At 34.1% G+C, this 22,973-nt stretch overlaps 2 protein-coding genes across 3 annotated transcripts; one reads left to right on the top strand and one right to left on the bottom strand.

Moving 5' to 3' along the window:
• Positions 1-456: 456 nt before the first annotated feature.
• Positions 457-4,008, bottom strand: LOC140787538 (mechanosensitive ion channel protein 10-like). The gene is made up of 5 exons (XM_073136513.1): positions 2,506-4,008; positions 2,282-2,405; positions 1,621-1,914; positions 1,335-1,537; positions 457-1,023 (listed from the first exon to the last, which is right to left on the bottom strand). Exons 1-5 carry the CDS (start codon positions 3,825-3,827, stop codon positions 747-749), a joined length of 2,220 nt encoding a protein of 739 aa, XP_072992614.1. The 5' UTR covers positions 3,828-4,008; the 3' UTR covers positions 457-746.
• Positions 4,009-13,300: 9,292 nt separating this feature from the next.
• LOC140786457 (nuclear transcription factor Y subunit A-5-like) lies at positions 13,301-21,867 on the top strand. 2 transcript variants are annotated; one of them, XM_073134905.1, is made up of 6 exons: positions 13,301-13,460; positions 14,593-14,975; positions 18,097-18,203; positions 19,053-19,124; positions 20,664-20,831; positions 21,178-21,867. In XM_073134905.1, the coding sequence occupies exons 2-6, from the start codon at positions 14,675-14,677 to the stop codon at positions 21,556-21,558; spliced, it is 1,029 nt and encodes a 342-aa protein (XP_072991006.1). In that variant the 5' UTR covers positions 13,301-13,460; positions 14,593-14,674; the 3' UTR covers positions 21,559-21,867. The 2 variants fall into 2 exon arrangements, with proteins under 2 accessions (XP_072991006.1, XP_072991008.1); XM_073134907.1 differs by having other exon boundaries at positions 13,303-13,460; positions 14,596-14,975.
• The last annotated feature ends 1,106 nt before the right edge of the window (positions 21,868-22,973 follow it).

Below are 22,973 nucleotides of genomic sequence, written 5' to 3' on the forward strand. Positions count from 1 at the left end.
GTTGGTGTCTCCAAGATCAGTGGCGTTGGCCTGATGGATCTCGATATTTCTGGTCCTGCCTACTCTGAGAGCGCCTAGATCGAGTGCTTGCTTCTCTTCCTAGTGCGATCTTTTCTCAACGGCTTAGATCCTCCATTTGCCTGCTCTTTCAAGCGGCCATTAATATTTACTTCTTGATCCCCTGGTAAGGAAAAGTCCCCGGCGTTATCGTTTTCCAAATTGTCGGCTGTCATGTTACAAATGAACATTTTAAAAGTTTTTAGTGATAATTTTATAAAAAAAATTGTGCAGTTGTTCACTAAAAAAGACGAAAAGAACTACTTGCAGTGTCACTTCTTTTGCATGTGTTAAACAAGCAAGCAACAAATTTCAACAACCACAACAGCCATATTCGAGCAATCAACCATTACATGGAACCATGACAACAATAAACAACACTGACTAGGAGACAGTGCATGTTGCAAGCCAACAAAAAGAGTTTATTGATGTAGGTAATGGACTTGATATTAATATTAGTCGAACACGGATAGATATGAAGAGATTGCAGCACATTTTGCCAGCTAACTCTCGACGTAATTACTAGTCCTCCCAGGGATCTGGATAGAATTTAATATCTCTGGCCCATTGATATAGGTAATGGAGTTGAGCCAGTATAGTTAAGTTGAACTTCCTGGGGCAGAAGGCGGTAACTAATTGATAGCTCTTCAAATATCTTCTTCAGCTCAAGGACGAGATCTGGATAGAATTTAATATCTCTGGCCCATTGATATAGGTAATGGAGTTGAGCCAGTATAGTTAAGTTGAACTTCCTGGGGCAGAAGGCTGTAACTAATTGATAGCTCTTCAAATATCTTCTTCAGCTCAAGGACGAGATCGGACCTCCTGCTGATCTTGTCTCCGATGTTCTGAAAGTTAATAGTGTGATTAACATAAAGAGCCATTTTCAGCTTGTTGACATTTATAATGTCCTTCACAACTATGCTATGATTTGGTTGCCAGTGATTGGGCTTTCCATCTATGTACCTGAGAGATCCATAGAAATAATTATTCCAAAAGATTAGGAAAACAAATGACAAAATCAAGTGCATTTTTGTCCTGTTAGTCTTGTAACAAACTAATTAAAGCGTGTACATGCAGAATATTTACGGAGAAAACAATGAACCCAGAGTAAAAAAAAAATTGAAAGGCTAGATAACAGGAAAAGAAGGTATTCCCATTGTCATGTACTATAAGGGCATTACTTTCCAAGATATGTGCAATTTAAGTAGCAGGAAGTTACGGTTATGTAAATTTGTAAGCAAGACCCAATGCTATGATGAATAGTTGGAACTTACGCTTTTAATTTAGATTTTAAAACCCCAATGCTCTCCACTGAAGTCGACATGTCAATAATGAACTCAATAGAATCCCCCATGTTGGGGCTTCGGTAGAAGTTGCTGATCGGTTTTGTTGCCAAGACAGAATTTGGGTAGTATATCTTCTCATTATCATATCTCAGGAAAACAGTAGTCAGTATATTCATTTCTTCTACAATCATCTGCAAGAATTACAAATATATGTATATATTAGTATGTATAACTTGCAAGAACCATCAGAAAGGTAGCAAAACCTGAAAGCTACCTGTACTCCATCAACAACGCAACGATCACCGACATCAAAAGGGTGCATAACAAATACAAATATGATGGCTTCAAATGTAGTCTTGCATGTGTTTCCAAACATGAAACCCACTACGAGGAGCTGAGATGAGATTACAACAATCACTTGTGTTGTTGCAATGCCCATCAAAAGTAGTGTGATGATTATGACCACAATAATTACTATGACCGTCGTAAGTTTGTGTAGTTGTCTGACTGCAGTTTTAGTATCGTTTAAAGAATGCGCAAGAGATTTGCGATCAAGGTAGGCCTTCACCTGGAAAGTAAAATACAGTACACTTATGATTTGGTATGGGCATTTAATGGTCTCCAAGAAAAGAAGAAATAAGTAGCATCTTCTATAATACGTGCATATATGTATGGGTATGAAAGATAAAGACAGAGATAGCATATGAATCGACAATGTCAATGTCAGAAATGACTTTCTTCCCCAATTGTTAAGTGAAAGCCCAGAGTAGCTTACATGGGTTCTTTAATCAAGCAACTCTGAGGTCCTCTTCTTTTAGTACCATTGGTTCTTACTAGCTTACGATCAATGAGTTCAGGTACTTACAATTGTCAATAGCTTAACATCTTACAACACGAACAAGTCTGAAGATTTGAGTTGGAGAATTTTACATTACCACCCAGTTCCTCAAGGCAGACTTCTTAATCTTTCCAGTCTCTGCAGCACCTTCAAAACATGGAAGCAAAATGTTCACCTCCTCCTTGGACAAAAACCTCAGAAGATCATCCGCATCGATGTATCTATATATATGTCCCGGGACAAAACGCAAACAGATCAGGAAAAGAAAACTCTAGGAAAAAGAAGGAAAGAAGAATATGAACCATTGAAAGATATCCTCACTTGTGATGAGGCTTTGCAACATTCTCAAAAATTCGGTAAGCCGCAGCCTTTGCTTCCCACTCGCTGTTTATCTCTTTATCTTTCTGCTCCCCACCCTCCTCATCAAAATTCTCGATAGTGTTCGAAATTGTGGAGAGCCCCGATGTCCTAATCACGTTGACGAGCCCCCTCATCGTCCAAGCTGAGACCTTCTCCTGATTCATCTTATGAAGCTTCCCTATGTCAATCACTGCCTGCTCATCCCTTCCTTTCGGCTTCCCCTTCCCCGTGCTCCTAAAGCTCGATCGACGCATACTCTTGTTCCTTCCAACCTTTTCCACCAATTCCATCATCGAAGGCCCCGAGAGCGTCTGCAGCACATACTGGTGAAAGATTGACTCTTGAATTCGTTCGAAGAACGTATTCATATGAAAAGAAGAAGCCAGTATCTTCATGCATAGAGTATTCATCAACCATACCACCGACCCAATTAGCAGCGATGCCAGGAGTCGCGACACATTACTCAGAACCTTCTCAGTCTTCGACGATCGCTGCATGCCTTGATCGAAGAGTAGGGACCAAGAAAGCAATACCAAACTCAACCAAATGCATACCCTGACACTACCTTTCAATCCATACACAAAGTAGAGCACTTTCTTCCTCAAAAGGAAGTTCCTTTCTACAATAAAAACAATAAAAGTCATCAACCATTGGGTAACCAATCTGCCGCAGCAGATGATAGTGACCATCAAGCACCATTTCCAAATCTCTAAACCCCAGATAACAAATCCCTGCAATCTATGCACCGTCAAGCTCGCGAAGAGCCAACCCATGGCCAAAATTAGGATGATCCACTCGATCAGACACCTAACCTTCCACTTCCGACGCTTCTTCATGCTCTCGGGGAACTGATCCTTCTTATAGATCTCTTCCTCTTCTTCGTCTTCCACGTCCGCCGCCGCCGAAGTGTCCTTCGGCGTTTCATGGCAAGTTGGGTTGCCCTCCTCGACCGGAGTTGGAGTTGGAGTTGGAGCTGAAGGAAGATATGGCTCCACAAATCTCGATTTGGGTTTCGAGATTGACTTCATTCGGGCCAGGGTATCCGATTTCGGTGGTCTTGGAGGCTTCCGTGGGCTGGGGCTGGACTTGATGATCTCAGGGGAGTAGCGTTCTGCTCTATAAGGGGATTTAGGAAATGGGTCTTTGCAGAAATCTTCAAAAGACTCCACCTTTGCATCGTTAACGGAGTTCTTGAGAGGATTTGGAGGTGTTGCTTCCTCTCCCGGGATCATAACCATTACTTCCACTTGCTTTCTCTCTTGGGTGTCTCTATAGGAATCCATAGGAGCTGCAACAGCTGAGAAATGCTAGCCAATCAACTTTAGAGAAATCTCAAAATCCTAGCTTTGTTATTAAGATGAAGAAAAGTTCGAGAAGCCAAGTTTTGCTCTGCTTGATTTTTCTTCTCTTCGGAGAGAGACGCAGTGGGCGACTGGGGAGTCGCCCGAGTGGGTGCCTTTTTGCAACTTAATTGTATTTTTCCTCTTTTTTAAAGAAAACTTAATTGTATTTCGTACATTATGTACACACACTCAAATATAAACATAATCTGTATCTAATGTTAAAGTACGTAGGTTTTAATATCCAAACTTGCTATCCTTTTAATAATAAATAATAAAAAAAGCAACAATTAAAGTTTGCGAAAAGCCCGGGAAGGGGCCGTGGTGATGTAAAACTAGAAGGTGCCGTCAAGTAATTTATATATATATATATAAAAAGATCTCGTAACAAATTCTAAGCATACTGGGATATTTTCCTTTGTACATCTGTCACGTCCTTTGATTCAGGTGGGTCCGGAATAAGAGGTAACGACAAATGACGTTCGGTCAAGTGTCCTAGAAGATCTTTAGCTACCTTAATGATGCAGCAGTGGATTTCCTTATTTATATTCTTCACTGATGTAGTAACCGACTTTACCGTGACAAGTGAGACACTAAAATTTTAGGCAGTATGATGATCACATTAAGCTTCTCTTCTCCGTAAACAATCGCTAGCATAGTAATTCAAGAGAAGAAAACACTCATTTCTACAGTTGGTAGCATTGTGATGAATAAAAGTAGCTATGCCTCTCCTAAATAACTCTTTTTCTATCTGGCATCCACTTAGGCGTACATCCACATCACTCAGAACTATCTTAATATAATACCCCTCTCCCCAACATATCCAAGACCACATACTCATCATGTAAGTCATAATATTTCTTCAACTTCAAATTGCTTGCTCTTCAGATATCAAGTGAGACGAAACTCAGCATTCTTGACCATATTGATAGGGCTAGCTCTAAACTTTCGTCGAGCTTTCCAAATATTCTAGAGAATCTTGAAAACAATAGATCATATCCTCAGTAGCTAGATGACGATCAGTAAAAGCTATCCATTTATCTCTCACAAATCGTATCGGCTTTCATAGAAAGACACCTTAGAGCGAATGATCGATGATTTCATCATCCTCGTCACAAATAAAAGTAGAGCTTATCTAAACTATTTCTGTCAGATCAGCTATAAATAACCTAATAAATAAATATTGAATTCTTCAATTTTTTATATAAGATATAAAAAGTATGCAGCCAATGGATGATGAGATTTTGATTGATAAATAGTTTGAATTAGACAGCATATTTTTTTTTTCTATACTATTTGTTTAAACGATCGTAGCGTTAAACCAAATAGATAGTTGCTCTATAAATAATCAATAAACTAGAGGATGTAATTTTTAAATATTAAAAAATACAAGGTGTAAAAGCAAATTTCCCTAATTTTTGAAGAGCAATAATTCTTTAAGGACAGTGAAGCCAATCTCTAAAAGAAAGCGAGTCGTTACACGGCAATATCATTAAACAAGCAACACGATGGACATGCTCTAGAGCAAGAGCTTCCATCATTAGTCCTTTCGAAGACTCCTGTTGGTCGAGTACATAGGATTAAGTTTTTTTTTAGTGTGTTCAAATAGCCTATGGAGAACTCATATTGTATATAAATAGTTTCAAATATAAAAAACTAATGACGACACCGGTTTACCTCTGGAAAACCTCAGCTCACCGAAAGTTGCCTAGCCACCTTTCACAATTCCCAATTGTTGTTCACTTTAATGTGATAGAAAAGCCTTCCAATAATATATACTTTTCTCTATAACGGAGATTGCATACTATCGTCTTAATTTTTGTCGTCTTTGGTTTGTCTGGGTCACTGACTCAGTGCGTTGAGATGGAGAGATGAGTGAAAATTAGAGATAGAAAACTAAAGAGAGGTTTGGAAAGGACGTTGCACGATCATTCCCCGGGCCAAAGAAAGAAAGAAAGAAAGAAAGAAAGAAAGAAAGAAAGATTGAAGGGGATTTGCTCGCTTTTAAGATCAGAGCAACAAAACAGCTAGAGACTTCTTTTCCAATTTTCCCATTTTATCTCGCTTTTGAGAAAAGGGAGTGATGAAAAACAATTGCTATAATTACTGGGTGCGAACTATTGGATTGATTCCGACCCCATCCGATTTGAACTAATTCGGTAGAAAATTTTCTAATTAGATCCTAATGAGGGTAATTTAAAAAAAAATGAATACATATATATTTTTTAATAAAAATCCTGATACGAATATGAATACGGTCCGGTGATATATATTCTAAGTTATTTGTATAGATTAATTTTGTTAACTTTATATGTATTTTATATATGAATTTTTTTTAAAAACTCTTAATATTTTAATTATGTCAAAAGAAATATCATAAATTTTAAAAAATTCAACCCGTATACATCTAAGATTTGATCATCTATTTAAAAATTATTCGTATCAATTTAAAACTAAAAATATAAATCTGAATATTAGTTAAATATATTTAATCCTTGGGGTACCCTAAGGACTCTCTCTCTCTCTCTCTCTCTCTCTCACTCTCAAATCGTATAATTGATCTCTCAGACTATTTAAAACTCAAACGGCACGTATTAAAATCCCACCTGATTCCTATTTCGTTTTGATTTTTAGAGTGGTCATAGTCACAGATTATTGTCGTAATGGCAGTGCCTCAAGCGGCAGCAATGCATGCATGTCCAAAAAGGCTGCTGAAGCTTTCCAATTGGTAAGGCACTTTTCACTGTGCAACGTGCACTTAGCCATCAGCTTTATTGGTGCCCAATTCTAATGCCACTCTTAGTCTATCTATTTAAATATGTGGCAGTATTTTTCTCCAACCTTTTTTTTTTAAAAAAAGTTGCTTGAGAATGATGGTTTAATCTTAATTTGTGCTCTAACAATTAACAGAGGTTAACTATGAAAAATATAATGTGAAGCGAAAAACTAGACTTGTTACAATATTAGAAACAAACCAAATAATATGTAATGCACCTGAGATCCATAAACTGTGGCTAGAGTGGCAATAGAGAAGCATTACTATTAGAAGATAATATTTATATGGTTCACTCAAATCCGAGCTACTTTTATGGTTGGAACAAGCAAAGTTTATTATCAACTCATATGGGCCTCAGGAGAAGAAACTCAGACCTAATCTTTGGGCCGAGTTTACAAATGGTGAAGAGAAGAAGAGGAATACTAGAGGTAGAAGAGATTGACGGTGATGGTGAGGAGAGAGATGAAAATGATGAGAAGGGTAGTGATGGAGAGGGAGACAGAAGAAGAGGGAAAAATTTATATATGCAATATCAACTTTAGATGAATATATAAAACAAAGAAGAGATTTTTGAAAGGCATATATGCACACACAAAAAAACTTACATGTTTACATCTCTACATATAGAGGTAATTAAGTAAAAATAGTCAGATGCCATTATGGGCCAACTATTCATGGGCCTCAATCCAACCGACAACCTACATCTCTATGAGAAGCTTTCAATTATTCTATTCACTAATCCATCCCTATCCCATGACGTATGAAGATATAATACCATGACAGAGGTATACTTTTTAATCCCTCACCAACTATTTAAAGGATGTCTGTGTGGAGATAGATTCCCTGGTGCTCGCAAACATCATACATCTTCATCCTTGATCTATCGAGTCTGCAGTGGATGACATACAATTTCTTATCAAACAATTTCCAAATTATGAAATCAATTATATATATATATATATATATATACACACACACTAGCTTTGCCAAAAAAAGAAGGAAGTAGTGATTGGCTTGCCAATATGAATCAAATTGGTAGATATGATTGTACTTGGGTTGAGAAAGCACCCTCTCCTCTTTGGCGGTTTTTGCGCTCCAATTTTAATGGAGCTCTCTGTAGTGCAGAGGGCTACTACTGGTAAGTAGTAGTAGTAGTAGTAGTAGTAGTAGTAGTAGTAGTAGTAGTAGTAGTAGTAGAAGGAGAATAAGAAAAAGATTAATGGAGGTGCATTATTGTGGTGGGCTACCTTAGTGGGGGCTAAACTAGGTTGTTGTTATTATAAAGGAATTCTAGTAGGGATGATGAGGTGGAACATTGTGAGTATCTTCAGCAAATCTCACATAGTTACTTAAATTTATCGCGTATCTTTCTTTCTTTTTCTACTTTTCTTTATTTATTTTATTATTATTTTTAATAAATTAATGAGTCTATATATTATTCTTAGGCTAGACAAAATAATTAGCCCTCATTAGTAAAAAAGTTAGACAACGAGTAGGAGTGAAAACAAATCGGATACGAATCAAATAGTCATAAATTCATATTCTGATTCATATCTTTTATTTTTATAATTATATTTTAATAAAATAGATATAAATAATTTTTGGATTAAACAAACACATTGAATTTTAAATGAACTATGATTTTTCTTTTGGAGACAATTGATACAAAATATTAAGAGTTTAAAAAAAAAATTTCTTGCGTGTCAAATACATGTAAAGTTAACAAAATCAATCTCTACAAATAATATAAGACATTCTTAGTAAAAATATCAGTATTCACCATTTAAATAAGAAAAATTAAAACTTTAAATCATTCAAAAAATATGCTAGCACAAGCTAGTTAAAAACTTTTTTTATCTAATTTAAGTCCAAACCAAATCGAATAACAACTACTAAGCTTAACATCTTAAGAAGCAAGCCCAAGCAATGTGCACTGAATATGAGTCCCCAACATCATTAGAGAATTAAATCTGTGACCTTTGTCATGGACAAATATAAGATTTAATTTTATATTTATAAAAAAAGAAAAAAATAATGTGAAATAGACTAATAGTCCCTACAGACTCTTTTTTGGTCTTCATTTTATATGATAGTATAAGATTTTAAATTGAATCAATTTTCAATACTACGCCTCTCTGACTTCGATTTAGACTCCGTCTTAATAATTAGTATCAAAGCAAATTTTGACAATTTTAATATACTCATAAGCATGTAGAAACATGTGTGAGTTAAGCCCCAGAGAATAAAGTAAAAAATATTCATATAGATTTTTGCATCTTTATCTAACAACTTAAGCTTTTGATTCCCTCCAACGAAATGTAGGAACATATAATCTATTAGATAACCAATCGATCCAAAATCTTTAGTTAATTAGCTAATAACATACCAATAACTCTGTATGATGTCTTAAGAAGAGGTGCCATTTATAAATAAATCAAACATAATCCTCAAATCCCAACCTATTCTATTTTGTAAATCTGCAACCATTGATCTCTATATCCCATGACAAACAAAAAGAGTCATAAAAGTTTGGATGAGAGACTAGAAATAGACAGATGTGTGTGGGGGTGGGGGTGACTAGAAAGGAGGTTTTAAAGTGCCAACGTAGGCATCAAGCATATTACTCTTTCCCACACCATCCCCAATTATATGTGCACAAGGTAGGCATAACCTAAGGCTTATACACACACACACACACACACATATATATATATTATAAGTTTTCTAAGGATAGAATACAAATGCCATCACCATTGGCACTAAGTCTATATGACCCCACTACTAGAACTAACTTAATTACTTCTATGATTCTTATTCTTTAGCCTTACGGCAATGATCATTTTAGGATATGTACTAGGGAAATTATATATATAAAAGAAAGGTTGCTAAAAGTAACATTCGAGGTGTAGAAGATTTAGGAAGCAAATTTGCCGGACAAAGGAGTGGCTCTTCCACAAATCATGGAGCTATTATCATGCTATGGTTAATTAAATTAATCCTTTCCACTAATTATTGGTCTATAATTCGATGATTGAGTTCTACCAATTTATGACTGAAGTCATGTCTTATATTTCTTCGTGGATACTGAAATTAATATTTATTAAAAAAAATATTTGAAGCGCGATATAACCCGTAGCATAGTTTCTTATGAATCATTTCTTAAAAGAATTAAATTTAATTATTTAATCTATATAATAAAAAAAAATAGTAATTATTTAGCCTATAATTAACCTACGAGATTATTATGATCTTTTAAAAGAAAAGGTAAAGCTATTACTCTAAAAGCACTTGTGAGCACCTCAAGAGGGGACGAATGCCATGTTAACGACTTTTAAGTTGGCATGCCTCCCAAAATCTCAACCCCTCCTAGTTGGATTCTCTTACTTGATTATATCCATAAGATAAAAGTTTGTGTGATAGTATGGTAGACTATCCATTCTTCTTTGAGAAAGTTGTAAGAATAAAGTTAATGTGGTGTTGCTTTGTTTGTTTGGGTATAAATTTATTAGTACAATATACTAGAAATATTATATATTTTGTTTTTATCATCGTTCACACTCTAAACTAAGAGTAGCTGTCAAAATAAAAAATATTTTATTCTCTTTTATTTTAATCTTAATCTTAAAAAACTCACTCAGAAATAACAAGACTATTTTATAGTAATTATTTACGTACTTATAAAGACATTTTTTAAAACAATAAAAGTAAAATTATAGGCGTCAATGGTAGAACATAAATGATAATAAAACTAAAATATAGGGAGGGTTTAAAAATGTATATACAAGTTAACTATGTTTGTTTTGAAGAATAAAGTGAATGCAATATAATTTTTTTTTTCGATAAGTAAATTATACTCATAATTCATCCCAATTACTGTTTATGAACATATAAAGCTTATGATAGAAGTCACCTCAAAACCACCATAAGAAGAGATGGGCTTTTGGTATTTACCCAATTGGATCAAACAATGGATTCTTAATTTCTTATGGCTTAAATAATTGTGGGCACTTTGGGATTGAGACAAAAAGAAAAGAAACAAAATCTAAGCAGTTAGCTCAAAGATGAAGCAACCATATGTTTGCCATGTTGGACCACATCACCAATAAGAATAAGGTGGCTTAAATAGGTAGATGGTCCTTATCATGATGTGCATTAAAGAGAGGTACATGAAAGGAGCTTTGATTCAGAAGATAGCAAAGTATATCAGCTAAGTGAATTCCAATCTACTGTGATTGATGTAGAGAGTAGGATGGAACTTGCAAGTAAATCTTTGGCTTTTATTTATTTATTTATTTTTAGTTTCAGTACATTTATATCATCTATCACTTCTTGGCCCTAAGCTTAGTTCTCATAATTATGTAGCTAAAATTTCTTAAAACAGCCAAATGTTTTAATATATACATACATATGCAACATTAAAAACAAGCTTTATTGTTGCTCTTTTTAAAGTTTAATTTAAATTGTTGCATCAACTTAATTTGAATACTATTAAATTTTCACTTCTGTTAAAAAATAATAATCTATTTATGATGCAACTAAGATAAGACTCTTTACATATGTTTGAATGTTGTCAAAATGTTTTAGACTACTTAGTAAGTTAGTATATTATAAATTATATTAGAACTCTCTCAACTTCATTAAAACTATAGGGGCACCCTTTGATATAATGTGGTAGCATAAGATCCATTAATATATTTGTAAAAAATATATGATTTAACTGTTAATCTAATATGAGCTACTCATGGGCTTCTCCCATGGCTCTTCTCCCTTGAAGAATATAAATCTTGCAACAGGATTTACAAAATTATTAAAATTGTACTACATTTTTCTATTTTAAAATTACACATTTTTTATATCAATTTGGCTTCAAGGTTGGTAGTAAGTAGGGCAGGATTATTTTAGTTAGCTTGGGCCAAGCTTGACTTAGCCACATAATAGGTAATTATCTAGGTAATTTAAAATTATTAAGGTCAAATCATAAAATAATAAAGAATATACATAACTATACATTTATATACATAAAATTTGGCATGACATTGGCTCAGCTAGGGACTTGGCTAGCTTTTAAGTCAATAACATTTGGGTAGATTTAACCCTGACTAAGCTGATTTAAAGTTATAGACCAATATATAGTATGGCTGGTATAAAGAGCATAATATACATTATCAATTCACATCTAACAGTTTAAGTTATTGGGTCAACTAAGTATTTAATATAATATATATATATATATATATATATTCTTTTAAAATCTCAATTTAAACTTTTTACTCAAATTTGTTTATTGATAAGGTGACAATATTAGTTGAAGCAATCTTATGCCACTCTCTTTTATTTTGGTTAAAAAAAGAAGAAGAAAAATCACTACCTATATTTCAAATGTCAAAAGGTAACAAACCAAATTTATTTCACTCCAAGTCCAACCAACCATCAATGCCATATTCATTTCATCAGAAAAGAAAAGGCCATATCAATTTCCTATTCCAACAACTAGTTTGGAATCACATCAACCAAATGGTTTCTCTCTTCCCCACCCTATTATTGATTATTTGTTGATGCTGTCAAGTCTCAACCTATTGGGTTTTTTTTTTTTCAACCTGTGGGTTTGAAATCTTGCATGGTAACAACTTGTTGGTCTAATTGCAGTATTGTTACTCACTAATTATTTAATCATCTTTGTAGTCAACAATTCAAGTCTATTTGGGTTGTTGCATTTGCCACTAATATAGTTTTAGTTTTTTATTTAGTTTATTAACAACATGATGAAGTATATATACACTCAAAAATATTTAGATGTCAAAATATATCATGTAAAGATGGTTTTGAGACTACTACTATTCTACTAGACAACCATCCTAACATGTGAAGCTCTTTGCAACTAAACCCAGCTAGTCTTTTTTTTTTTTTTTTAAAAAAAAACTATGTAGATAGTGTTTAACAAAGTTTGTTTTATAAGATACAAATGATTAAAGAATAAGTTTTGATCACTAAATTAATGACTAAATTTATGATTTATAATTGAGCTAAGGCAAATTAATGACTCTGCTCAAATAATTAAAATGAGTCATGTTGTATAAATAGTTTTATACTTCAATCCCAACATTTAATGTGTTAACTACTAACGTAGTAAAAGTTTTTCCTTCTCTCAACAAAAAATAAATAATAAATTTATCAAAAACACTTAATATATTTTATTTTTATTATCATTCGGTATATTTTATAGATGAGTTAAATTAATTATATATATAAAATATGACGTTAAGAATAATTTTTATAATGTTAATAATAATAATAATAATAAAATAAAGAGAAATTATATTTTGAGATCAAATAAGGAATATTTTTGATATTTAATTTTTTTTATTTTGAAAAATAATGAAATATTTTTTTTATTTTGTCAACAATTATTAGATTAAAGTTAAGTTAGAATATTTATAATGTATTAATGATAAATATCTATGCCGGGAGTCTAAGCCTAGTATGAAGTGGATTGTGATAAATTTTCTGGTAACTAAGAATAATTGGCAAGTATTTTCAGGGTGAAATAATAGATAGAGTGTAAATAATGTCTATATTCTTTCTTAAGCATCTAAGTTTATTAATATTATAAAGGGGACTATTATAAGGAAAAGCTATTATGGACTTTTTAAATGGTTAAGAGAGGTATATATCAGATGGAGCCAAAGCAGGAGGAGGAGACGAGATAGCAAATAGAAGAGGACTAGAAGAGCGACAAGAGATCGGGGAGGAGGCAGGAAGGTTGAGGGGTTTCGAGCTGGGAGACATGCTTCCCCCAAAAGGTTCTCTTCTTTTCCTCGAATACCCATTATTTTATTTCCGTTTTGGTCACCTCCCACTCCGCTTCTGCTTCGCTGTGTTTGTTGGTCTCGGTTTTGCTCTTGTTTTCCCTCTTGCTTGGTCTTGTTAAGGTGCTGGATTTCTCTCTCTTTTTTTTTTTTTTTTTTGGTGGTTGGTGGAGGCGAAACTGGTGAAGGGTGAGGTCTTATGCAACTTCTTGAATCGTTCTGGTTGAAAATTTGATTCCGGTGATCTGGGTCTCGTTAAAAATTTAATCTTGGGCATGTTTCTTGCCAATTCGGGGCTGGGTTTTGGTTGATGTAAGCTGGGTCTCTTTGTTTTGATCTCTCTTGGGATTTCTTCTATTTTGTTCTTTCTGTTTGTTACCTCAAGCTATTCCCAATTTTGATGAGATGCTTTTATGTTTTGAATAATTTGTACATGTCTGTGATAACTTGGATTTCTTCTTGTGATTTATGAACGTCCAAGTTTCGTACCACTTCTAGATAGATCCTTGCATCTATGTGATATTCTTGGACTCGTTTTATATAAATTTTCTTGTATAGTGGGGTTAGAAAGTGCTATCATAGGATGCTTAATTGCTACATGCTAATCTCTTTCTGGTCCAGATTGGGACCTGTTTGGATGAAGAGAATAAGAGAGAAGAGAGAGAAAGTTAGCTGAGAAAAATGTTTTCTCTTCTTTGGATAGAATTTTTAGGAGAGAATGGAGAAGGGGAGAAAGAAAAAATAGTCTCGAATGGTCCACTTTTTTTTTTTTTTTTCTCTCATAAAATGGAGAGAATGGGAGAGAAAGGAAGATAAAACCCAACTTTTTCTCTTCCTTTCTATTCTTTCTCTCATATATCCAAACAGAGGAGAGAAAATTATTCCTCTATTCTCTTCTCTTTCAATCCCTCCATCCAAACATAGTTGGTGCTTGTAGTTGTCCATGGTAGGGGCCAGACTTTTAAAAGACATGCTTTATTATAAATTCTATATTTCTTTAGGCCCCTTGGTAATGACTTTTGCGGTCTTGTTTTTTTAAAAATTGAATGTTTTCCTTTCTTTAAGTTTAACTGCATCAAATTTTAATTGAGATATTTCTTTTTTGTCTTGTCCCTTATGTCATCAGTAGTTCCATAAAAACCACAATAAGAATCAATTAATTGGGGCTTGGTGTGGTGTACACCTGGAGAGGATCTTGGATCTTCAGAATGCAAAACAATAGCAGCAAAGATTTGGAGCAGAGTTCAATCCGCTCAACATTTAGTCAACCAACTAATTGCTCATCATGGTGGAATTCTAGCGGCATTCAAACTTCAGAGCCATCTTATTGCAAGAAGATAAGTATGAACAAGGCTTCAGTAAAACAGTATTCTAACCAGAACAAGAAACTAGGAGATAAAATTCTCGATCAAGATTCGGTGTCAAGTCAATTGACTGGCCAATCTGATCTTGAGGTGTCAGAAAAAAGCGATGGCAATGTCCAGGAACAATGTGTCTTGACACATTCAGGTATGAAGTTCTCTAGTTAAGATTTGTTTTGCAAGTTGCTATTTGCTAATAGCTAGTTGCAATTTTCAAAGTTTTCCTATGTTTTCCTAAATGTGGTGTTGTTGATTACTTGGGCTAGCAAATATTATTCATGTTATTGAAAGCTGATTTCTTAATTGTTGTTAAATCCAGTTTGTCCTTAAAACTATCTCAAGTTATTCTTTTCATTTCAGTAATGTAACTCATGGGAGGATAACTTACCAACCATCTGTAATCTTTAAAGCTATCTCAAGTATTTTTCTCTTCTTATATTGCACCTATTTTAATTCTGCACTATAAATTGGTCATGTTGCTCAATTTGTAGTTTTTACCTTTTTTCCCTCTTTCCTTCTTTTTTCCAGAATGATAGCATCTACTAGACCATTAAATTCCGTGGTCCGGCTTTCTGTTCGTGTATGCATTCATGCGATTCTTGTCATTTTAAGATATTTCTTGTAATTTACTTGTTATAAGTCCCAATTGTTGGTTCTTAGTATTTTTCTTTCTTACAAAAAATCTGCAAAAATATAAAACCCAGACTTATTGATTATAAATTGCCTATAACCTTTTATGGCAACTTGTGGCTTGAAAATTATACTGATTGCCTATAACCTTTTATGACAATTTGTGGCTTGAAAATTGTATTGGGTGATAGATGTGCTGCAAATTATAATATCATTGCAACTTATGTTGCAAATTACAATCTGTTTACAATCTAAAATTTTAAGTTGTACCATTCTTTCAATATTCTTTCTTGATTGTTAATATATAAGCTTATAATAGGTAGGTAACTATGACTCTTGTGTCATCCATTCCTAGATCCTGATTACTTGCCTAATGTCCAGAGGTAATTTGGTTGATACCTAGACTATGACATCACTTCTATAAAATTGAAAAAAATTGGATGGCTCCTGCTCCCCAACAAGGGGATGAGGATTTATTTTGCAGTCCTGTTTTTCTGTAGCAAATGCTCAAGCTGTGGAATGTACGGTCATGTCATGATTTGCCCTATAACCCTGGTGGCTTTTGTTCAAGTGATAACGATAGTGTCTTTAACAAAGGATGCAACTCTGTATCCTTCTGGACCTTGTATTGGCATGAGCTTTCTGTTTCGGAATGCCTTTTGAATCCTCTTGCAATTTTTGCAACAGTAGATCAGGGACATCACTGTAGCTTTACATATGATGTAAATTCTGCAAGAGATCGGAAGCCTTATATCGTGCAAAGTGGTCTAGGTGATTAATTTGTTAGATTCATGAAAAAAATTGACTTGGATAAAACATCGATATTTACAACTGACATTTATTACACTTTTGTGACTGTAGTTTTGTATACTTAGATTCATTTTTATTTCCAGGTTCTCACAATTTTATTTGTTTATATAGTTATCATTATATCAGCTTCAGATATATTTGTAAAAGATCTCTTCAGTCAACTTTCCATTCATGATTATTATCTTGTTTTGTGTAGCTATGAGGTATAACTTCTCTCGCCTTTTCTTAATTTATTTGTTAACTTTGGAGATGATTTATGATACGAACCGGCTAGACCCGATTTGGATCAGTTTCTGGACCGAAATTTGTATGGAAATTTTAAGAGAGTTTTTGGTAGATCTGGTCATTGGATCGATATGAAATTTTGATAGGTTGTAGCCTTGGAAAGATCTTTCTAATAAATCTAATTTCTTGTAGATCGGATTGCTAGATTAGAAGATATCTTCAGAAAAGTGGATGAAAGCCGGAGGGTCAACTCTGATACCAATGTTACGAATCAGATCTGTACCGATCCGGACGTAAGAAAATTATGAAAATTTAGGTAGTGGTAGTTTCACGAGATAAGGTTCTAATGGCTCTAGTTTCACGTCAATTGGATGTTTGGATGAAAAGATATAATTAAAATAGTGGAGCAAGGTCAGAACGGGGCAGAACGGTAAATTTTTGATGTTGCGGCCATTGTTGGAGGGTGGCAGACGACCAAGGGTGGTGGTGGATGACTATAAGGTAAGGTGGCTCGTGGAGGTGATGGTGGCTTTGGATTGGAGGTAGAATTAGGGTTTCTAACTTAGATTTACTCATAGAAAAATAAACGAGTATGATTAATTTACTTCTATTCCTAGATTATCTTACTCTTACTCCTAAGATAGTCTAAGGTTAAAACATAATTTTTAATTTTTCATTGAATGCTTGGATACTTAGATGAATAAATAAAGAAGCCCAACTTCTCTGTATATAGAAGTCGGGTACAATGAATTCTACTCAGACTCAGCCCTAAAAACTTATACGACTCGAACTAGAATTTGTTTTAGAAGTTTACATGACTTAATTGAATTTGTTTTAGTGGCTTATATGACTTAATTGAATTTGTCTTAGTGGTTTTACGTCACTTAATTGAATTTGCCTTAATAGCTTACGTGACTAAATTATACTTGCCTTAATTGAATTTGTCTTAGTGGCTTATATGACTTAATTAAATTTGTCTTAGTGGCTTACGTGACTTAATTAAATTTTACCTTAGTGGCTTACATCACTAAATTATACTTGCCTTAAGGGCTTACATGACATAACTAAAGTTGCCTTAAGGACTTACATAAGAAATAAATATAAATCAATTAAAAGATAAATAGACTCGATCTATTAAGCTCAATATTCTCATGATACGTTCCGATTTGTCCCGATTCGCATCAATTTAATACCTTGGATCAAGGTTATCCACTGGAGTAGTAATCTATGCTTGTAATATTTGCATATTTGTTTCAATGACCGCCAAAATCTTGAGACCTTTTGTAATATCTAGGCTATTTGTGTTTGTTGAATGATGGTATTTGATCACATAAGCATTCCTCTCTTGTGCTCTTGGTAGACTTTCTAATTTTGGAGACCTAGGTGCTATGGGCTGCGTTTAGGTTTACACTGTTTAAAACTTTTCTTCTCTCCTTGTTTTGTTGACAAAACGTTTCAAGCAGTGCCATTTGAATCATGATTCTCTGATTGAGATGGGCTAACCTTTCAGAAGAAAATCATTAGAGCTTTTCTATTCAACAAATCAGAAGTATTCATACCTTTCTGTCATTTGCAAAGAACTTATTGTTTAATTATTTTACCAGGAGACAACTCTGCGAAGAAAGTTAATGATCATGTAAAGCCGGTTATGTATCTTGGCAGTGCTGGAACTGTTTTCTCACCTCCAAACATTGATTATGGCCAGTCAATTGTGAGTTATCAACTTATCATTGTTTTTGAACATGAAATTGAATATCTCTACTTAATTTAAGTTTTTTTTTTTTTTGGCAGAGAAAGAGTGAATGCTGTGTTTTATACCACCATCTCCAATCAATGTTCACAATTAATTAGAAGATGCAACTGTTTGTGTCGTAGGGTGTTTTGAACTTAAGGTTTTAGTATATATCGAAGAAACTATATAAAAAGTACAATTATTATTTGATTTTTGTAAACAAAAATGCCATGGACCCCCTGATTGTCTAATTTAAACTATTTTTTTGTGGAAGACACGTTCTACATGTTGTTATGGCTCCATTGGTCATCAAAGCATTACTGCTAAGCATCAAAAGTCTAATCATATCATATATTGTGGACTTAAAATACTATTGCTTATTAATAGTACTCTCATCTTACTGAAACTTTCATGTTACAAGAATAAAACTTGTTGAAACAACCTAGGTCAGGTGAGTTGAATCTTGTGTTATGTCTCCATACTGAGCTACTTTTCATGCTATGAATGTTTATAGTTCAGAAGAAAAATCACCATATATATATAGCTACCTTTTACCAATTATTTTAACAGTGCTGAGTCCTAACCAAAACAACCAAGGAATAATGAAGTTATCCCCATAATTGTGACACTTCAATGAGCAATCAGCAACTAAATGAAATGTTGATCTTGTTTTCAGCAATTTGGGGCCATTGGACAGATCAGAAATGAAGGAAGGAGAAAATTCGCCCTTTCTTTTTATCCTTAAATAAAGCGTGCCTTAGGAGCACGTCTTTTCACATTTAACTTCATTCTAGATTATCTGATTGTCTTATTGAGTTTCTATTACAGGCTTGTATTCCATACCCTTATGTTGATCCATACTTGGGAGGGGTTTTGGCTGGATATGCTTCACATTCTATGGTATGTCATATCATGCAAAATCTTCTTTCCTAGCTTTTTACACATGGTTATTCTTAAATATGCCAATTGTTTATCAATTGAACCTGTTTGAACTTTAGGAACAGGATTAGGGTTTAGAAGCAAGATTGGGAATCTCTAGCTCTAGATAATAATGCTCATTATATTCCATTGTAGTGAATTAGGAGATAAAGGAAAATTGTTACTGTGGTTACATCAGTTCTTTTCTTTCTTGTGGTTGAAATATCTGACAGAGGGACAAGAAAGTAACAGACAAATTTAGTTGAGAAAAGGAAGATGTAATTAATGGATCTTGATTTCTGATTTTCAAAATTAGCTTCCATTGAAAGTGAATGTGAATGTAGCTACTGTACAAGACAAAAGGCAGTAAAACATTAAAAATTATTATTCTTTGAATGGTCTTTGCTTTTGTACTGTCCATGTCTTTTGGCTGATAATTTTGATGACAAAAAAGGGCAATAACTTCTGCTCAGGATGGATTTTTTTTTTAAATCTCTTGTCATGTTTGATTCAGTTGCACATTTTTCCCTACTAACTTTTTCAAAGTGGCTTGTCTAATCTGTATCCATATTCCTATTAAATTAACCTTCTATGCTATTTTTTTTTACTCGCACAACCAAGGAAAGATGAGCTTAGTGTTATCTGCACAAGCAAGCTGAATGTGTATTTTTTCTAGAAAAGGTGCATTAGATATGCTATTATGTTAGAAAGTGCATTAGCTATTGCTGAAAGAGAGAAATTTATTGAGAGTGATTTTAACATGCAAGTTAGCTATGCATGCCGTGTGTGTGCTTATGTCATTAGATTTATCAGGGTGAGAAATTTTTTGCATTAAAGATAAAGAGTCCTGGATAAGAGGGCAGCTACTTAATTTTACCTGGTATCGTCAAAGGTTTCATTAGACGTTCTTGTGCAATTACTAAGTTCCACATACTGATGTGCTACTATTATAATGTGAAGTGCAGTAGAACTGAGTCCTGAAACAGCAGCACTTGGACACCCATGTAGAAAGACAGCTATATATAAGTTCTCTTTAGATGCATTCCACTCAACCTGATGTCTGCCAAACTATTCGCATCTCTAATATTAAATTTGTAAGTTTAAAGGTAAGAAACATGTCTTTAGTTCAACAATCTGATAGAGACGGATCTAGGGATTAGTTTTAATCTAAAGGGTGTGAAGGTAGAAAAAGAGGAGAAGAATAACTATTGTTTGTAGTATTTTTCATCACCTACTTGTTGTGAGAAGCGTTTTCATTATTTTTATTCCTACCTAAAGGTAATGACTTTCTAGGTTGAAACTTATTTCTAGGGTAATTATTCCCCAGTAATTTACCAAGTTGGGTTTTTGATTTTGCAAGATAATTTATGTTTTTCAGTTGGAAATATATCTTTTTAATGCTCACCGAGGACTTCTACAACCAATTAGGATTTTTTAACACAGACTCATTTCTGTTTCCATGTTTTATTTTAAAGAGATTTTTTTTTCTTTGGATATTGCTATTTTCCATCCCTGAAACAGATTCGTCAGCAAACTACTGGGACAACACCTTCCCGAGTTCCACTGCCTCCAGAACTCGCAGAGGATGAGCCTATATATGTTAATGCTAAGCAATATCATGGAATCCTCCGTAGAAGACAGCTGCGTGCAAAATTGGAGGCTCAAAATAAACTCTCAAAAGGACGAAAGGTAGCTTTCTCATAGTTTGCACTGGTTACTTATCTTGATCATGTTTCTTTTAACTTTTGTTATAAAAAAAGCCTAGACTTCCTATATTGTATTAGAACTTCTATTAAATAACCTCAGATTATGCTTCTGTTCTGTTTATGTTATCTTCATTCTTCAAGAATTTGTCAATCATGTCACATCCCAAAGTAGGTTCTGTTCCATTATCTTTGTCCCATGGAGTTGTACTGCCTTATTTTTCGATCCAAAGGGAGTATGATCTTTGTTCCACTACTAGTAAATTCACATGGTCTGTATTTGCATGGGAACATTGGGATGATCATTTAATATCTGTCTACTTTGTTTGCAGCCATATCTTCATGAATCTCGGCATCGCCATGCCATGAAGAGAGCAAGGGGATCGGGTGGCCGATTCCTCAACACCAAGCAGCAGCAGTCACAAACCAACTCAGCCAACTACAAAGATGCTGTGGCCTCAACTGTGCTGCAGCTAGGTGGTGTAGGGGGAAGCAGCTCAGTTTCAGAAACCATCTGCTCCGGGAATGTCAATATAGGTGCTTCTTCCACTCCCAGCTGTGCAAACGTCAGTAATGTTATCAATGGTGGGAGCTCGTTCTACCGTCACGATCATCATCTCAGCTTCGCTGGTGACTTTCATGGGGGAAATGGTCAGGCTGGAAGTAGCATGATCCATGAAGGTGCCCGGCCTCGGGTTTCTGTTATGAGGTGAGCATGCGCAGATTACCTGACAGTTGTCTGGACTTGAGGTCTTGTGTCTGTCTGGTGTTTTGTGGGCAATTCATCCTTGGCTTTGTTGTTTTGCTTTGCGAATGCATCAAATGTTAGCTGAATCTTTTACTTTGTTGGTTGTCTCAAGTGCTGGTTTGCTGCAAGATCTGACGCTTAAATTCACTGCTTTTGGCAGTAGTTGTGGGCTATTGTGTGTATGTAATCCCATATTTGAATGTTAAGCAGTGAAAGTACATCTAACTAAGGTATCTAACTGTTTAACGGCTGTTAAATTCAGCCATGAGCTAAATGCTCTCTCCCCTGTTAGTTGTCTGTGATTTGTTGCTAGCTTATTCTTTTTCTTTTTCTTTTTATGTTGTAAATCTACTTAAGGATCTTATTGATTCCTCAAGGGATTGTCAAATTCCATATGTTTACTGTGATCAATTAAGGTCCTATTTATGTAGAGGTATCAAACGGGTTTTTTACTCAGCTTGGTTGGAGTTTTCACGCTAGTGAACAGTTGGTGTGATGTTGATCTTAACTCAACCCTAGGGATGCTTGATCTATTTTGATGTTCACTATCTGGATCTCTTTATGTACTTTCAGCATTTGTTGTATCATGTATGCTTGTGCTTATTTGTTTGTTTGCTGCAAACAAAACAACTATCCATGTATGGATGTTTGTATAATGTATGTGTATGCATGAATGCATTCATGGTTCATTAGTTTGTATAAAACATTTATCCCTCTTTCCTCAAGGTGTTTTCCATTTGGGAAAGTAAACTTTTTGAAGCATATAAGATATTAAATAAGGAATATCTGGATCTCTAATTATTATTATTTCTTTACATCTAATTAAAATTATTTTCATTGTTTAGTTTAAAATGTCACCAATTCTCGATATATATTCATTATTCTTTATTACTTTAATATAAATTTGTTGTCGCATCAATTATAATTATTACTCCTAATATTAGTATTCAACTAAATAATATAATTGCTTATAATATTAACTTTCTTCTTTTGCTATTAAAAATTAAAATACTTATTCAAAAATTGGCATTATTAAGGTCAGCTCCATTTTACACCCCTACTATTTGTGGATCCCTATGTTGTATATTCTTAGATAAGCAATTGTTTATTATCGTAACTATTTACCATACATTTTGATTCATATTCATTCACTTAATTCTTTTATCCTAACGCCTTATACACAAGTACTCCTGTGTATTTAGAAAAACCATCTCAATAGGTTAGGATTTTGAAAATTAATTATTTCCTAAGAATAATAAATCAGATCCCATTACATATATTGGCATTAACTCGATGCTTTTCCCCTCTACTTTTCTTTTTTAATCAACTGAGAGCAAAAGTTGGTAGGATTTAGATGCTTTTTGGCATGCAGCTGAGATG

The sequence above is a fragment of the Typha latifolia genome, chromosome 4, assembly GCF_019914945.1.
Source record: "Typha latifolia isolate L0001 chromosome 4, TyphaL0001v2, whole genome shotgun sequence".
NCBI classification, from domain to species: Eukaryota; Viridiplantae; Streptophyta; class Magnoliopsida; order Poales; family Typhaceae; genus Typha; species Typha latifolia.

What these genes read in the sequence shown, in the direction of transcription:
- LOC140787538 (XM_073136513.1), bottom strand. Translation starts at nt 3,827, where the DNA reads ATGGATTCCTATAGAGACACCCAAGAGAGAAAGCAAGTGGAAGTAATG. An exon ending in GTTGCAAAGCCTCATCACAA is followed by an intron (nt 2,406 to 2,505) that starts GTGAGGATATCT and finishes ACATATATATAG; the next exon opens with ATACATCGATGCGGATGATC. An exon ending in GCGTTGTTGATGGAGTACAG is followed by an intron (nt 1,538 to 1,620) that starts GTAGCTTTCAGG and finishes TAATTCTTGCAG; the next exon opens with ATGATTGTAGAAGAAATGAA.
- LOC140786457 (XM_073134905.1), top strand. Translation starts at nt 14,675, where the DNA reads ATGCAAAACAATAGCAGCAAAGATTTGGAGCAGAGTTCAATCCGCTCA. An exon ending in TTGATTATGGCCAGTCAATT is followed by an intron (nt 18,204 to 19,052) that starts GTGAGTTATCAA and finishes TTTCTATTACAG; the next exon opens with GCTTGTATTCCATACCCTTA. An exon ending in GATATGCTTCACATTCTATG is followed by an intron (nt 19,125 to 20,663) that starts GTATGTCATATC and finishes TCCCTGAAACAG; the next exon opens with ATTCGTCAGCAAACTACTGG.